Source organism: Daphnia pulicaria, chromosome 2, assembly GCF_021234035.1.
Source record: "Daphnia pulicaria isolate SC F1-1A chromosome 2, SC_F0-13Bv2, whole genome shotgun sequence".
Classification (NCBI taxonomy): domain Eukaryota; kingdom Metazoa; phylum Arthropoda; class Branchiopoda; order Diplostraca; family Daphniidae; genus Daphnia; species Daphnia pulicaria.
This window is the reverse complement of record NC_060914.1, coordinates 10,584,471-10,600,241: the sequence shown is the minus strand read 5'-3', so window position 1 is coordinate 10,600,241 and position 15,771 is coordinate 10,584,471. Positions and strand designations below refer to the sequence as shown.

The window sequence follows — 15,771 nt, the reverse complement described above, 5'->3', positions numbered from 1 at the left end:
CGTAAAATAAAAATGAATAACACGGAAATGTCATTTGACCCATTAGCCGTTTATTTTCTCTTAAATACACAATAGAAATAGAAAAAAGAATAAGGATAAAAGATAACTAGGCTAGTCAAGTTGTCATTAACAATTGCTGAACGGCAGCGGAGAAGGAAAGCAGCCAGCAATGGTAATGGTTTGCTTTAAGGCAACGGTGGTGGAAGTCGATGTGACTGGCTGGGTGACGGTCACTGTGGTCGAGTATAGGACCGTAATGCCGAAAACCTGGGCCAGACCGACGCCAAAGAACGGATTGGCCACTCGAGCCTTGCAGATGCTTTCCATGTCGCGGATTTGCACTTCGGCCATGCCGGCCGTGTTCTCAATGGATGGCTGGACTTCAGCCGATGCGACGGCCTCTTCCTTGGCATCCAGCGATCTCATCTCCGGAAGAGCGGTGACCATCAACCTATAGAATTTCCAGTGTTACATTGATGATAGAAATACAAATAAAATTGATGAAATGATTTTTATTACTCGACGGGGGCCGATGGATTGATCTCGTCGTCTTCTTCTTCCGCTTCGAGGAAGATTGGTTCTTCCATGACGTTGCGGCGCCGGCGGCAGTTGGGAATGCCGACGACCGAGACGGCGCAGCTGGTCGTGATGCCCTTAGTGACGACCGTGGTGGAGCTGACGGTGACCGTCGACGTGATGGTCTTTGGCGTGACGAGGAAGCGCAGAACGTTGGGAATTTGGCGGTTGGCCGGTTCTTCCGACTGTCCACTGGAAACCAGTACGGAAGCGGAGGCCAATACGGCGCAAGACAGAAGGACTAGAACGGACGACTGCATCTTGTGTGTTAGATTCTCGATTAGTTCTGAGCTGACAATTGACTTGTGTCTTTATATACCCACGGAAATGTGAAGAAATATCAGCGATATCGTTGCGCATACAAATGGATCAAGTTGGCCGTCAAAATCTAATTAATTTTAGACTTTTCATCACGCGTCAACTATTGCGACATCACATAGGTTTATTCTCTTCCGACTGCTTGTGTGGCCGTGAGATGCGCTTTCGTCAGACAAGTCACGTTCAATTCGCCCGAATGATTCAAATATGAATCAAAACAGGATACGGAAAAGTCTTTGACCCCTGTGGATGCTGTCCGTCTGTCAACTGAATGGAAATCAGCCAGCGTCATTAACTTGTGTGCAATTCAGAATGACCAAACACAAACCTTGACCGTTGGCTTTTTCGCTAAAGTCATGCGACTATTGTGATTATGATCAGACATTGTTGGCTAGCAAAGCCCCTGTGGTCAATTTGTAGTCTCTCTATAAATCAAGTGTTTTAATCAATAGATTTCTTAATCAAATGAGAGGCATCCCAGACTCTACAACAAAAGTATAGCGCAATAAACATCTGATCGAGGAAACTAGCGAACCCGTACCTAAAAAAACAAAGCATAGACACAATGGGAAGTCGTCATTTGATTAACAGGCAATTCATAAAATGGTCATTTCAAATTTAAATATTATTTCCAAGCGACAAGATGACGAATTTTGAAGGGATATATCGTAATACCCCGCTAGAATTCAAGAATAATCTATATTGAACTAGGGTTATAGACATTCTACAATCACCCAACGGTTCTTTAGAGTAATTTAACCGTAATCAAACCAATGGATGAAATGATAACGATTCAAAATTTGGGTTGACCCCCCCGAAAATTGTCTACAGATGCGGCAGAGCGGCTACGTATATAAAATAGATCAGCCATTTGTTATGTGCTCAAACGATCTCCGACTGTCCTTAGCTTAAGTGCTGATAAATCCAACAAAAGCAAAGACATGAAGTGCATCAATCAATTCAATCACCTGGCGGTTTACCTGTCAATGATTTCACTAATTCTCGTCATAGTCGATCCGATTGCGGCTCGAGTCGTCATCGACCCCGGAGTCGACGAAGCTGGCAACGGTCTCTACGGCGGAATGGTCCAGGGCCGTCAGATCACAGCCCTGCTGACCGTCACGCGGACCGTTTCCTCTGCGACGACGTCGACTTTATCCACGACCAGCCTTTGCGTCAAGCTGAGCACCAGCGGAAGTCTGACGCCCACCCAGTGCCGCCGCCGCCGCAATTGGAACGGACGCCGAGAAGAAGAACCTTTGCTCTACGTCCTGTTCGACCAGAACGGCGAAGATGTTGAATTCGTCCAACCCAGTCGAATCGATCCGTCCAAAGTCTTGAGGTAATTACAAACATTTTCATTTCTCTTTTAACAATTAATTTAATCAACTATAAAATAATATTTAATTTGGCTCTTATTAAATAGTGTGGAAACGACGGAATTGGCCAAATTCCGCGACGGGATACCATCAACCGGGCCGGCCATCATCGAATCATCGTTAGAAACCGAAGATTCTTCAACGGAGGACAACGGCGTCCGTGTCGCTCAACCCATTTATTTCAGCGCGCTGGCGTCCATCCTGTCCAATATCTTTCCAAGTGCTTTCCAGTCGACGACGACCAGCACGAAAACATCGACCGTTTACGCCGGCGGTACCACGGTCGTCACCGTCTACACGTCCACCAATTCGTTCACTCTCGTCGGCTCCTGCTATCCGGCTTTCCCTCCGCTTTGTTAGAAATGATCCATTATTATATTCCCTATTGATATTGATATTTAATTGTCTCTGAATTTATAAGTTTAGTTTAGACTAATGATTTGTTAGCCCGTTCGCTTATTTTAGTTGGAAATCGTTCGTATGATCCACTTAAATTTAAGTCGAATTTAGTTGCTAGTTTTTCATCATTATAACCAATACAAATCTGATTTAAAAAATGTACCGTTCTGGTTGAATTTATTCAATTAAAAATAATAATAATAAACAAAAATTCTTATAAGGGCGTGATTTGACAACCCTTCGTCAAAATAAGAAAAAGAGAAATTACGAAACATTTTTCTCGGGGGTTGTATATAAGTGGGCGTTGACTTGGGTGTCGTTGACGTCGAGTCATAAAGTTCGTTGCACGATAGTATCCATATCTTCTTACTAGAGGCTGTTAAGAGACGATATTTTAGTTTTATTAGACGTTAATACAATCCGCTTGAGGATTGTTGCGGTTATTTTTCGGTCATCCCATTTTTTCAGAGTTACGCCGGAAGGTTTGCCATCCGTATTCCGGGTTTGTATAAATAGCAGAGAGTGACATGGATACAGTATCGTCGTCGTCGCCAAGCGCAAAACAGCAGAAATCATCATGCTTCCGTCCATCCGTCCATCATTCGCCTTGATTGCTGTCGTCTTGCTGGCTTTGTTGGCCGTCGAGATTCCGGCCCGTGTGGTCGAAGATGTCGTCATCGATCCATCGATGGTCTCCGCCATCGCTGAGCCTATGGTCCGCCAGGCCAGGCAGCAATCGACAGCCACCGTCACCGTCCTCAAAACCGTATTGCGTTCATTTATTGTCATTTTAATTCGCAATTGAATTTGGAATTATTTTGTGTTTATAGACGACCCTCTCGTCCGTCACGACCACCGTCCTGACGACCAAGAAAATCTGCGGCATCATAGCTTCCGTCTCGGCTGGCACGGTCAACCCTGGTGGCATTGCCACATTTACCAACGCTCCGGCTGCAGCCTGCAGCCGCCGGAGGCGTCAGTATTGGGACCAGCCTGTCTTTGTCGCCCTCAAGAACGACGACGACACCAGCTTGCAGTACTTCCGATTGAATCCCACCCAAGTTTTGAAGTAATTATTCAAAATTGAGCGCGGGAAATTCAAACTGACCAAATTGCACTTTGCGTCCAATAGTTTCGAACCGACGTTGTTGCCACAATTCCGCAACACCCACAGCCCGAGCGTTCAACTGGTGAAGGAATCATCCTTCATTCTTCCGTCGTTCGACAAGCCGTCGGATAACGTCCGCGTGGCCAGCCCACTATTCGGGATCAGCAGTCTCATCTCTTCCATCGTGTCTGGCATTTTGACGACGACAACCACCACGACGTCGACCATCACCGCTTATACGTCCACTTCTGTATCCACGTCGTTCACTGGCACCGCCAGCTATTACGTCGTCGGAGCTTGTTATCCGGCTGGCCTCACCACCTGCTAGTATATTTGACTGATAAGCCAGCGCTCTGGTGTCATTGACCGCGGTTCAAGAATTATATCCACGACTCTCACGATTAAAGTTATGCCATTTTGTGTCGACTATATATTTAAAAATAGAACAAGCCTATAGGCAATTGTTGTAGGTCCCATCAGTTTTTTTGTTTTAGATTATGCATACGATCCTTCAATACAAGACCCCTATCGTAATTAAAACTGTCAATTTATTAACTAGACTGTGTCTGTCTTATTTTCTTTTGGCTTCCATCAAGAGGGTCCGAGGGGGGTTATTGTATTTTGTTTAATTTTGATGCTGGTAGAGCTCATAGTATGACTTTTAAGAAGAGTTTGATACAAAAAAAAAACACGATCCATCCAGCGGATGTCGTGAACGGGACGCCGAACCGCTTTTTTTTTGTTAGGATCGGTTTGAGTATCGATTTCTAATATTTGTTTTTACATCGATTCATCAAAAGATAATGTCGTCTGCTATGTAACTTGTCAGTTGTTGATTGTTGTCAGTTGTCACCATTTCGTGTTATCACTTATTACATTTTACGAAATTTGACACGTTAAAGTGAGATGAAGTTTTCGAACAGGTGCAAAACGAAAGGTTTTCGGAAGAGAGGAGTACGGTAACAATTTCAGCAACAGGTAAATTTTCGTTTTTATGCTATTATTTGTTTACTGCTAAAATGTTTGTACGTCCAACCGACCGTAATCTTAATCCATTATCTTTTGAAAATCTCGGAATCCCCCCCCCCCTTAAACTATTAACGTTAGTAAGAATTGAAAACCGAGGAAATTGTCTCTGACAAAACACCTGTTTCATCTGATTGGACAAAGTTTGAACTTTGTTTACGAATAAGTCCATTAATTCCAGAGTATCTAACCATTGGGAGGGTTTCCTGGGTTCTGTTATTTGGTGGATTGTTAGCAGCCATGGTTTGCAGTTAGATCATTATTTGGGTGGATCAAGTTCGGGAGGGTGATATCACTTCAAAAGAGTTTGCTTTGGCATTGATCCATTTTGGTAACAGCACAATTTGTTCAACATCATTTCAACAACAAATAATGCCAGTTCTAAAAATGCGACAAAAAACATGTTTGATGTTGATTGAGTGTAATTGGCAGACTTTAGGTCACCTAATCAGCCTTCAGCAATACTATTTTACTTCTTTTGAGAAGCAGAATGCTATCTAGCAATCAGATCGATCAGAAACACAAACGCAATTCGATTGAATTCAGTTAACTGTAATCATTTGTAAAATCTGACCTCGGATATTGTTGCTGTTTGATGAGAATAACAATCCACTAATATTCGTTTTACTTGAGAATTTTGATCTTAGCAATTTATAGCAATGCCATGAAATTTTCAACTGCATGCAAATGGCTTCCGGCTAATGCTAAAGGCTAATTTTATTGCCGTATTACGATACGATTGTTTTATTTACTTGGCAGCATAAGGGAATAGGCTGTCGAACCCTTAAATACCCAGGAGCGATGAAACTTGCTCACAAATGTGTGTAGCACAAACTGAAAAACAAAATTCTTTAGTATGGACAGAGCACTCATCTTTACCTAATGAAGAAACCTGGCGGGTGCATGGCGTTCCCATCACGAATCCATCGGCGACACATCATCGCCATCTTTTTCCTGTGGTCCTTATTGGCAATTTTCTTCCATCATTACAATTCCGGCGGATCGAAGAGGGGGATAATCCGCAAAGGGGACGGCATGCTCTCTAAGAAACGCTGTGTTCTAAAAGGAAACTAATGTTTTACTATATCTAAACATGACTTGTTTGTCACCTCCTCCGACACACGATGTTTAGAAATTTTTTTCGAAACAAAAATGATTCCCCCCAACCAAACACATTTGTTTTCTTTTTGTTTTTAACCTAACCGCCCCGAAAGAACCCCAGGCTATGCTGGAAGCCATGGCCTTGTTATCCCTCCCCTTATTTGCATATTTCTCGAAATTCTCAAAAATTTTTTTTACATAAATAAATGAATTAACTTTAAAGTTGAATACCTTAATTTGCAGCTAATGCATTTATACCTAATTTGGTAAAAATCTAATCCTCTGCATCCTCTATATATTCATTTTATTACATAAAAACAATTCATTGAGGGGACAATTCCAAACATAGTTTCAAGAAAGCCATAAACAACTTTTTCAAATAACTACGATTCAAGAGATTAAGTACTTAAAGTCCCAAAAGTACTATCAGTCATCATACTTTAATACAATTAGCGTAAAAAAAGCTTTTCATTAAGTACTGTTTCTTTCGTATGCTATATGTATGCGTATTGCCTAAACATACGTAACGTGCATAGGCACGGTGCGTGAAATGGCCTATACATCTAGTTTGTCCGTCGATATAGTTGACTAAGCATATCTATGCATCGAGTGTGTCGCCAAATGGCTCACATAATGTTTTTCAATTCATTTGTGTGGTGTGTGTGATGGGTGCTACGAAGCGAATTGGAAGTGATGTTTGGATATTCGGAAAAATTTTCAAAGGTCCCAACGCCCAACGCCCATCGTCTAATATGCCATGATTGTGAAAGATCAAAATATATCTAGAATGGCACAGTGGATCAGCATCGAACTGGGACCCGGGAGTCCCAAGTTCAATACCCATCGCAGTCATACAAGTGGCACGGGCCTTTTATTAAATATGTTGAATAATTATTTTACCGCCGCTGTGTGAAATTTAGACGAAACAAGCCGTTGATAATTTTCTGCTAGGATGTATACAAACTAAAGATTAGGTTTGCAATAAACTTGATTATCAAACCAATTCACGCGATATATACTTATTTCATTTGTTGATGTTTCAAAATGTTTGTTTTTTACATCCCGCCAAAGAGATGCAAAAAGTTAACATTTTTACCTTTTCTTAACGCAATGTTTAGTTAAATCATGTGTCGTTTAATGAGGGGCGTTTATTAGGTTTAATGTCAAAAGTGGCGCGAAGGTAAAAATGAGAAAAAGAAATTTACTCCATTTTTTAAACTTTGTGTTTCCGTTTTGAAAACATAGAATTTAGAATATTTTCAAAGCATGGTCATGTTTCCCTTTTTCAACACAGCGTTTCTTAGAGAGTGTGTCCCCCAGTTTCCCCACTGTTAAGTAAATTATGACCGTTAACTTTAAATTGACTCATCAATATTAAATTTCCATTTTCCAGACGGTTGGACGGACGTTTCCAATTACACCAGGAACGTTTCGAGTTATTCCGGACGATCGCCGCTACAAGTTGGCGGGAGTTATCAGCCTGTCGAGTGCCGAACGAATTGCAAACTTGCCGTCGTGGTTCCTTACAGGAACCGGAATTCCCAGTTGGATATTTTTCTTCATTACCTCCACCCGTTTCTTCAGCGGCAGCAGCTTGACTACACCATCTTCGTCGAAGAACAAACTGGTATAACTTATTCTCATTCTATATTATAAATTAATTCTCACACACGTCAACTTCTCAGACAAAACACCTGTTTCATCTGATTGGACAAAGTTTGAACTTTGTTTATGAATGAGTCCACTAAGTCCAGCGTATCTAAGCATTGAGTGGGTTTCCTGTTTTCTGTCATGTGGTGGCTGTCGTGTGGTGGATTGTTTGCAGTTAGATCATTTGAGTGGATCAAGTTCGGGAGGGTGATATCACTTGGTGTGTTTATTGTGTTCATTAGGAAGGACGAACCCATTTTGTCACCCGCGATATCCGAAAATAATAAATGATGAGACTCGGAATGGGAATGAAGTCAAAGCTGTGAGTGTCCGAGTGCATTATACCCGTTAACACAACAAGGCAGAAATAGAGCTCAGGTCAAAATAATTTGTATTATTCGTAATAGGACAACATTCCACAGCAGATAGCGCAGCGTAGAATTTATCTCGGATTTGATTTGCATCTGGCGGGAGGGGAAATGGGAAATGGGGGGGATACCTGTAAACGCTACCGTACAGGTGGGAAAGTTCCACCCTTTTATTCGATGGGTGCAGCAAGGAAAAGGAATATTAGACTTTGCCAGACAGGTCATCAGACCGGATTTTTTATCCGGTTTATCAACCATCATTCCAGTTGTTTAAGTCACTGGGTGTCTGATTTTATTTCCCGTTATGGGAAAATGCAGAATGCTTCTTTTGAATGGATAGTCCCTATATATCTACACTAATATTGTAATGTATTTCGAGTGACATTTAATTGCCTATGAAATGACTCGTTTTGAAACAATCAGATTGCATTGGCCGCTCTTGGGTTTACTCAACAGTTGCATGGACGGAGTTTCGAGCGGTGCCGACGGATCAGAGACGGAAAATCTAAATCGACGCAGTAAATTGGCCAAAGAGACTTTCACTTCCAGCATTGCGTACTTGCTTCCTGTAACAAATAGTTGGAAGCCTCTTTATAAATATAAAGGGGCAGATCCCCTTTTCAAATGAAATTAAACTCACCAATGCAATTGCGGACGCCAGCGCTAAATGGAACGTAGGCGTACGGATGTCGGCCGATGCTGTTCTCCGGAAGGAATCGCTCCGGTTTGAAAACATGCGGATCGGGATAAACTTCCGGATTGCGATGAGCAGAGAAAATATTTAATATGACTGTTAAACCCTTTGGTAAGGTGTATCCTTCTGTAAGTATTTACGATATTGCAGTAGTTGGATCAAATTTATAAATTTGAGGTATAATTACAAAAATTATGACCTGCTTGAACGTCTTCCGTTAAACGTCGCGCAATGACCGGAAGGGACGGATACAACCTCAATGATTCCTTGATACAACATTCCAAATATTTGAGTTGAGTCAAATCCTGCGCCGTCACCGGCCGATCGGAATCGCCAAAAACCAGATCCAATTCTTCCGTCACCAATTTCTAAATGAAATCCGTTTAAATAAAAAACTTAATTTTGAATATATGTGCTACTGATACAATAATTTCTAATAAATATTACCTGCTGATCGGGGTGCTTGGCGATAACATAAAGAAACCAAATTAAAGCCAATGCTGTTGTATCGATCCCCTATTTAAAATAATCGTTTAATATGTTAATAAGATTTGAGAGATGGTGGGTGTGGCAATTATCGATACCCCCCCCCCCCCCCATGAAGACGAAAACTTCATTTCGAATCGCCTCGTCGTTCAGATCAGGATTAGCTTCGGCTGCTTGGAATAGCAGATCCAGGAAAGCTAATCTCTTCTCTTAATTAAATTTTTTTTTTTTTTTAAATATTGATTTAATATAATTTCAAATGAAAAATAATTTTACTTGGTCGTTTGAACTCGTCTTCTTCCTCGTTGTCGTTGAAAACCGACTCGCACTGGCCGTTTTTCTTCTGCAACTCGAGGCGATTTTGAATGACCTGTTTTATTAGTCCAAAATTAAATGTGTATAGATCCACCATCAGCCAACCTATAATAGAATCGCAACTGTCAATTACCTTGTCAATCAAGGACCTCGAGATGGAAGTGTATCGCTGTTCTAGGCGGTAAAGTGGACTCAATTTGAAGATGAAATCGCTTCTGAGCCACGGCTGGTGGAAACAGCGTTGCATAAAGACGTGCTCCAATCTGTCAAGGTGTAAATGATTGCAATAAGTTTGAAATTTTCTCAAATTGCCGTTTCAAAGTATGTAGGCTACAGCAGGTGGATAAAATAGCTGACCTTTCAAGGCACTGGACGAAGTTTGTCGTTTCCTCTTCGCTCCACGATTTCCGCCCCATCGAAGTCTCTTTTAGATCGATATAACATGAATATTAATTAATCACTGATTAATTAATCAAAAACAGCGTAATTATTTAATATACCAGAGAGAATATCTAAAGTGAGTTTAGACATGATTGGAAACACGTCAATCTCTTTGTGCTGGGCGGCCTCGAGCATTTGTTCCAATTCGGCAGCGCAGTCGAGGCTCAAGTCGTTGAAAGTGCCGATAAACTCGTTGAGATTTTGAAAATGGAACGCGGGATTCAGCATGCGACGGCGTTTTCGCCACGCGTCATCTGGGCGAGTGGTATAGTGTTATAACAGCAAGCAATCACCAGTTAAATATCAATAGCACGAATCATTATAACTGTAATCCAATCATTAAGTATAATTTGCCGTACCTGTAAAGACGGAGAGGCTTTCACCGTGAAATAGATATTCATAATCGTAGGGTCTATTGATCAGTTTAGGGTTCGATAAAATGGACTGTTTCGCAGGTGAAAACAAAAACAAATGACTGCTGTCAGTAACGGATATATGTCCTAAGAACTGAGAATTCAACTGATTTCTTGATTACTTCGAAAAGCTTATAGTGAGCCACGAAAACGGCCGGATAGTAACCGATCCAAATCCTGTAAATAGGCTCGTACTTAACATCTGAAAAGGATTTATCAATATCTATAGTATATAGGGGAATTCGCTTTTGGAATTTCAAATGTTTGAAATATAAAATACGCAACGATCGTTTTTTATATACCATCGAGAGAAAAATTTGCAAAATGGAGGATGTTGCCCAGCATGGGAAGCGGTTTCGGTCCGGGCAGAGCGTCGATGAGGCGGACAAAACGGGAACGACTCCACACCCAATAATAGCCGGCCAGCATTCCGGCCAGGGCCGTCACGGCCAGTGAAAATGGACTCCATCCAGTAGCAAACCACGAAATGCTCAACATCTTCGAACGATGATAGCTGGACACCAACTACCTGTGAACGTCTTGAATCAAATACTCTTTTTTATATCTCTCATTTGATGGAATAAAACTCTCTAATAAAATTTAATTTGGCCACTCTCTCCTGTTGACTGGGGTAGTTTGTGACCTCCACTTTCCAAACAACTATACCGGTATAGAAAGTGTGGTTGATTTCAAATTTCGTATCGCTTTTGATTCGTTGTTTTTTCTTGGCGGGGGGGGGGGGGGTTTAAATGGGTCAACATTCCACAGTAGATAGCACAGTAGAATTCGCCCCGAATTTTATTTGATCAACGACTCTAAGCTCAATACTGCCCAGGTAAAAAAGTACTGCCTTGCACTGTAATAAAATGATAGTTTATTTAAGTAAACTATCATTTTATTGTAGTGATGGACCCAGTAAAGTAGAAGTATCACCAAATGGGCGTATTTTTTTTTTTGTTTCAATGTCAATATTACTAAAGACACACTGCTATATTGTAAGGAATGCACTAGCTTACTCTTCTTGGAAAAATATCCTCCCCCTCTTTCTGGAAACAAGTCATTTTCCTTTCCATCCTTTCATTACGTTCACCTTGCGTTGGTGATCGCGTTGACCTTGTTTGTCGTATAAAACCCCATCAATTGTAGTTCTTTCTTGAGTCAACGCTGGACTGTTCACCCAGTCTAGTGTTGATTCACCCCTTCGCGAGTCAAGTGTCAGGCCGTTAATTCGACCTGCTACTGGCCTGCTCGTTCCCCGTTTTTAACTTGTCGCATTTATGTCTTTCTTGTGCTTGACGCTGGCTATACGGCTACGGCTGTGTGAATGCCTCCAACCTTTTGAGGCATGTATCGACTGTTGTTTAAATTATGTTGACGTTTTACGGGAATATACCATCGAACGAAAGACTGCAGCTTCCCTGTGAGAAAAAGGTCTCACAATATCACTGGTAGCCTATAGTACTTATCCTATACTATATATATAGTACTTGTCCCAAAATCCTTCAGTATTACTTGAGTTTTCTCATATTATTACTTAAGTACATTCTAAGTACTTTTTCACCTGGGTGGCCAAAAAACTGGATGACGACCGAGAATGCCAAAGGCTATTTCGACTCGTTCGGAAAAAGTTTCAGACAAAGTAAAAAAGGACAAGACAAACCCAATTTCATCTTGAAGAAAGCTGATTTGAGGATATGTTGAACAGGGAAAGAAAATTTCCATTTGAATTCGGCGCACTTTAGTCGTTTATTCCATTTTGGTTAGATATTCCAATTTGCATTGATCTGCATCTGACGGGGGGAGAATATTTTACCTGTAAACGCTCCCGAACAGGTGGAAAGTTCCACCACCTTTTTTGTTTCGACGAGTACAACAAGTTTTTTTTTTCAAGGTCTTGTGAAATTTTTATTTTCAAAGAAGTTCCAGATTTCCATGCCATGCCAAAATAATTTTTTTAATTTTTCTTACCTTTCCTTTTTCCTTTGAAAAAAGATTTTGTTTTGTTTTAGAAAGGCTGGGCGAGGAAAAGAAAAATGGCTTCGAACGTGTAAAATTGGTATGAATAAGTTGTATGTGAAAAAATGGAACCAAAAACTAAATATTAGACTTTATCAGACAGGTCAGCAGACCGGATTAACAACCATCATTCCAGATGTTTGAGTCATTGGATGTAATGTTATTTCCTGTAACCCGTATGGGGAAATATAGCACTCCTGCGGACGCGAGAGGAGATCCTCGGGGCTAAACAGCGGAGCCCGCGCAAGCGTGCTGATTAGAAGCAAATCGGACAAGTGTCGTCTGCTTTCATTTAGTTGAAAATTTCAAAAAAGTCAGAGACAAAGTTTAAGATTTATATTTGTTAAATTAGATTTATTTGTTTTTGATAACCGTCATAGGCCTACTCCATGCTGTTCAGCGGGTAAATAAAACTAAGAATTCAAATAAAATTATTGTGGGAGCTATAGAAGAGTTAAACCTGTTCCAAAGTTGTGAAATGTTACTTTCTGAGTCCTGACTAGCATTTATCATGTGATTGCCCTGTCGATGCATGCTAACACAACAAGGCAGAAATAGAGCTCAGGTCAAAATAATTTGTATGATTCGTAATAGGACAACATTCCACAGCAGATAGCAAAGCGCCGAATTTTGAATGCTTATTTAGAATGGATAGTCACTATTTATCTATACATTAATAATGTAAGGTAAATCGAGTGACATTTAATTGCCTATGAAATGACTCGTTTTGATACAATCAGATTGCATTGGCCGCTCCTGGGTTTAGCAAACAGTTGCATGGACGGAATTTCGAGCGGTGCCGACGGATCAGAGACGGAAAATCGGAATCGACGCAGTAAATTGGCCGAAGAGACTTTCACTTCCAGCATGGCGTACTTGCTTCCTGTAACAAATAGTTGGAAGCCTCTTTATATACGTTTATAAACAGGCAATCCCCTTTTCAAATGAAATTAAACTCACCAATGCAATTGCGGACGCCAGCGCTAAATGGAACGTAGGCGTACGGATGTCGGCCGATGCTGTTCTCCGGAAGGAATCGCTCCGGTTTGAAAACATGCGGATCGGGATAAACTTCCGGATTGCGATGAGCAGAGAAAATATTTAATACGACTGATAAACCCTTTGGTAAGGTGTATCCTTCTGTAAGTATTTACGATATTGCAGGAGTTGGATTAACTTTATAAATTTGAGGCAATTAATAATTATGACCTGCTTGAACGTCTTCCGTTAAACGTCGCGCAATGACCGGAAGGGGCGGATACAACCTCAATGTTTCCTTGATACAACATTCCAAATATTTGAGTTGAGTCAAATCCTGCGCCGTCACCGGCCGATCGGAATCGCCAAAAACCAGATCCAATTCTTCCGTCACCAATTTCTAAATGAAATCCGTTTAAATCAAACTTATAATTTTGAAGATGTGCTGCTGATACAGTTATTTAAAATAAATATTACCTGCTGATCGGGGTGCTTGGCGATAAGATAAAGGAACCACATTAGAGTTAAGGATGTTGTATCGATCCCCTATTTAAAATTATCGTTGAATATGTTAATAAGATTTGAGAGATGGTGGGTGTGGCAATTATCGATACCCCCGCCATGAAGATCACAATTTCATTTCGAACCGCCTCGTCGTTCAGATCAGGATTAGCTTCGCCTGCTTGGAATATCAGATCCAGGAAAGCTAATCTCTTCTCTAAAAATATTTTTGTTTTTTTTTTGTTTTTTTAATTCTAATTTAATATAATTTCAAATGAAAAATAATTTTACTTGGTCGTTTGAACTTGTCTTCTTCCTCGTTGTTGTTGAAAACCGACTCGCACTGGCCGTTTTTCTTCTGCAACTCGAAGCGATTTTGAATGACCTGATTTAGTAGTCCAAAATCAAAGGTGTATAGATACATGAGCCAACCAAGAATCGCAACTGTCAATTACCTTGTCAATTAAGGAAAACGCGATGGAAGCGCATCGTTGTTCTAGGCGGTAAAGTGGACTTAATTTGAAAATGAAATCGCTTCTGAGCCACGGCTGGTAGAAACAGCGTTGCATGAAGACGTGCGTCAATCTGTCAAGGTGTAAATGATTGCAATAAGTTTGAAATTTTCTGAAATTGCCGTTTTAATGTGTATGTAGGCTACTACAGGTGGATAAAATAGCTGACCTTTCAAGGCACTGGACGAAGTTTGTCGTTTCCTCTTCGCTCCACGATTTCCGCCCCATCGAAGTCTCTTTTAGATCGATAGAACATGAATATTAATTAATCGCTTATTAATTAATCAAAAACAGCACAATTAATATACCAGAGAGAATATGTAAAGCGAGTTTAGACATAATTGGTAACACGTCAATCTCTTTGTGCTGGACGGCCTCGAGCATTTGTTCCAATTTGGCAGCGCAGTCGAGACTCAAGTCGTTGAAAGTACCGATAAACTCGTTGAGATTTTGAAAATGGAACGCGGGATTCAGCATGCGACGGCGTTTTCGCCACGCGTCATCTGGGTGAGTGGTATAGTGTTATAACAGCAAGCAATCACCAGTTAAATATCAATAGCACGAATCCGCATATAACTGAAATCCAATAATTAAGAATAATTTGGCGTACCTGATAAGACGGGGAGGCATTCACCGCGAAATAGATATTCATAATCGTGGGGTCTATTGATCAGTTTAGCGTTCGATAAAATGGACTGTTTTGCAGGTGAAAACAAAAATAAATGACTGCTGTCAGTAACGGATATACGTCCTAATAATAACTGAGAATTCAATTGATTTCTTGATTACTTCGAATAGCTTATAGTGAGACACGACAACGGCCGGATAGTGACTGATCCAAATCCTGAAAATAGGCTCGTACTGAACATCTGAAAAGGATTTATCAATATCAATAACATTTGGAATTTACCTTTACAATTTTAAATGTTTGGCATATAAAATACGCAACGATCGTTTTTTGATACCATCGAGTGAAAAATTCGCTAAGTAGATGATGTTGCCCAGCATGGGAAGCGGTTTCGGTCCGGGCAGAGCATTGATGAGGCGGACAAAACGGGAACGACTCCACACCCAATAATAGGTGGACAGCATTCCGGCCAGGGCCGTCATGGCCAGTGAAAATGGACTCCATCCAGTAGCAGACCACGAAATGCTCAACATGTTCAAACGATGATAGCCGGACACCAACTACCTGCGAACGTCTTGAATCATAGACTCTTTTTTACTGTATATCTCTCATTTGATCGAATAAAACTCTCTAAAATTTAAGTTGGCCACTCTCTCCTGTTGACTGTGGTAGTTTGTGATTTCCACTTTCAGACTAACAACTGTACCGGTATAGAAAGTGGTTGGTGGGAGAAAGTGGTTTTATGGGTCAACATTCCACAGTTGATAGCGCAGTAGAATTCGCCCCGGATTTTATTTAAAATTTAATCAACGACTCCAAGCTCAATACTGGCCAACAAAAACTGGATGACGGCCGAGAATTC

The 15,771-nt window shown here is 40.9% G+C and overlaps 5 protein-coding genes and 1 long non-coding RNA gene across 7 annotated transcripts; 3 read left to right on the top strand and 3 right to left on the bottom strand.

The window, feature by feature from the left end:
* Window positions 1–28: 28 nt before the first annotated feature.
* Window positions 29–889, bottom strand: LOC124326527. Its single transcript, XM_046785426.1, has 2 exons — window positions 520–889; window positions 29–451 (listed from the first exon to the last, which is right to left on the bottom strand). The coding sequence occupies exons 1-2, from the start codon at window positions 834–836 to the stop codon at window positions 127–129; spliced, it is 642 nt and encodes a 213-aa protein (XP_046641382.1). The 5' UTR covers window positions 837–889; the 3' UTR covers window positions 29–126.
* An 888-nt stretch (window positions 890–1,777) lies between these two features.
* LOC124326488 lies at window positions 1,778–2,832 on the top strand. Its single transcript, XM_046785367.1, has 2 exons — window positions 1,778–2,236; window positions 2,321–2,832. The coding sequence occupies exons 1-2, from the start codon at window positions 1,836–1,838 to the stop codon at window positions 2,631–2,633; spliced, it is 714 nt and encodes a 237-aa protein (XP_046641323.1). The 5' UTR covers window positions 1,778–1,835; the 3' UTR covers window positions 2,634–2,832.
* A 386-nt stretch (window positions 2,833–3,218) lies between these two features.
* LOC124326481 lies at window positions 3,219–4,314 on the top strand. The gene is made up of 3 exons (XM_046785359.1): window positions 3,219–3,438; window positions 3,503–3,741; window positions 3,805–4,314. The coding sequence occupies exons 1-3, from the start codon at window positions 3,250–3,252 to the stop codon at window positions 4,106–4,108; spliced, it is 732 nt and encodes a 243-aa protein (XP_046641315.1). The 5' UTR covers window positions 3,219–3,249; the 3' UTR covers window positions 4,109–4,314.
* A 2,902-nt stretch (window positions 4,315–7,216) lies between these two features.
* Window positions 7,217–8,224, top strand: LOC124326866. Its single transcript, XR_006915914.1, has 3 exons — window positions 7,217–7,242; window positions 7,301–7,534; window positions 7,593–8,224. It is a non-coding gene; the product is annotated as an uncharacterized LOC124326866 (long non-coding RNA).
* On the bottom strand, window positions 7,932–10,809 carry LOC124326155 (cytochrome P450 4c3-like). 2 transcript variants are annotated; one of them, XM_046784823.1, is made up of 12 exons: window positions 10,577–10,809; window positions 10,397–10,476; window positions 10,221–10,305; window positions 9,921–10,115; window positions 9,778–9,844; window positions 9,554–9,683; window positions 9,382–9,475; window positions 9,211–9,314; window positions 9,067–9,135; window positions 8,819–8,987; window positions 8,566–8,745; window positions 7,932–8,491 (listed from the first exon to the last, which is right to left on the bottom strand). In XM_046784823.1, exons 1-12 carry the CDS (start codon window positions 10,770–10,772, stop codon window positions 8,319–8,321), a joined length of 1,542 nt encoding a protein of 513 aa, XP_046640779.1. In that variant the 5' UTR covers window positions 10,773–10,809; the 3' UTR covers window positions 7,932–8,318. The 2 variants fall into 2 exon arrangements, with proteins under 2 accessions (XP_046640779.1, XP_046640780.1); XM_046784824.1 differs by lacking the exon at window positions 9,211–9,314 and having other exon boundaries at window positions 8,355–8,491.
* A 2,042-nt stretch (window positions 10,810–12,851) lies between these two features.
* On the bottom strand, window positions 12,852–15,506 carry LOC124326153 (cytochrome P450 4c3-like). Its single transcript, XM_046784822.1, has 12 exons — window positions 15,247–15,506; window positions 15,071–15,150; window positions 14,892–14,976; window positions 14,590–14,784; window positions 14,451–14,517; window positions 14,225–14,354; window positions 14,061–14,154; window positions 13,883–13,986; window positions 13,746–13,814; window positions 13,500–13,668; window positions 13,251–13,430; window positions 12,852–13,173 (listed from the first exon to the last, which is right to left on the bottom strand). The coding sequence occupies exons 1-12, from the start codon at window positions 15,440–15,442 to the stop codon at window positions 13,001–13,003; spliced, it is 1,542 nt and encodes a 513-aa protein (XP_046640778.1). The 5' UTR covers window positions 15,443–15,506; the 3' UTR covers window positions 12,852–13,000.
* Window positions 15,507–15,771: the final 265 nt, after the last annotated feature.

What these genes read in the sequence shown, in the direction of transcription:
- LOC124326488 (XM_046785367.1), top strand. Translation starts at nt 1,836, where the DNA reads ATGAAGTGCATCAATCAATTCAATCACCTGGCGGTTTACCTGTCAATG. An exon ending in GATCCGTCCAAAGTCTTGAG is followed by an intron (nt 2,237 to 2,320) that starts GTAATTACAAAC and finishes CTTATTAAATAG; the next exon opens with TGTGGAAACGACGGAATTGG.
- LOC124326527 (XM_046785426.1), bottom strand. Translation starts at nt 836, where the DNA reads ATGCAGTCGTCCGTTCTAGTCCTTCTGTCTTGCGCCGTATTGGCCTCC. An exon ending in AATCCATCGGCCCCCGTCGA is followed by an intron (nt 452 to 519) that starts GTAATAAAAATC and finishes GAAATTCTATAG; the next exon opens with GTTGATGGTCACCGCTCTTC.
- LOC124326481 (XM_046785359.1), top strand. Translation starts at nt 3,250, where the DNA reads ATGCTTCCGTCCATCCGTCCATCATTCGCCTTGATTGCTGTCGTCTTG. An exon ending in CCGTCACCGTCCTCAAAACC is followed by an intron (nt 3,439 to 3,502) that starts GTATTGCGTTCA and finishes TTGTGTTTATAG; the next exon opens with ACGACCCTCTCGTCCGTCAC. An exon ending in AATCCCACCCAAGTTTTGAA is followed by an intron (nt 3,742 to 3,804) that starts GTAATTATTCAA and finishes TGCGTCCAATAG; the next exon opens with TTTCGAACCGACGTTGTTGC.
- LOC124326153 (XM_046784822.1), bottom strand. Translation starts at nt 15,442, where the DNA reads ATGTTGAGCATTTCGTGGTCTGCTACTGGATGGAGTCCATTTTCACTG. An exon ending in TTGTGATCTTCATGGCGGGG is followed by an intron (nt 13,815 to 13,882) that starts GTATCGATAATT and finishes AATTTTAAATAG; the next exon opens with GGGATCGATACAACATCCTT. An exon ending in AACGGAAGACGTTCAAGCAG is followed by an intron (nt 13,431 to 13,499) that starts GTCATAATTATT and finishes AAATACTTACAG; the next exon opens with AAGGATACACCTTACCAAAG.
- LOC124326155 (XM_046784823.1), bottom strand. Translation starts at nt 10,772, where the DNA reads ATGTTGAGCATTTCGTGGTTTGCTACTGGATGGAGTCCATTTTCACTG. An exon ending in CGAGGTCCTTGATTGACAAG is followed by an intron (nt 9,476 to 9,553) that starts GTAATTGACAGT and finishes CTAATAAAACAG; the next exon opens with GTCATTCAAAATCGCCTCGA. An exon ending in AGACGAGTTCAAACGACCAA is followed by an intron (nt 9,315 to 9,381) that starts GTAAAATTATTT and finishes AATTTAATTAAG; the next exon opens with AGAAGAGATTAGCTTTCCTG.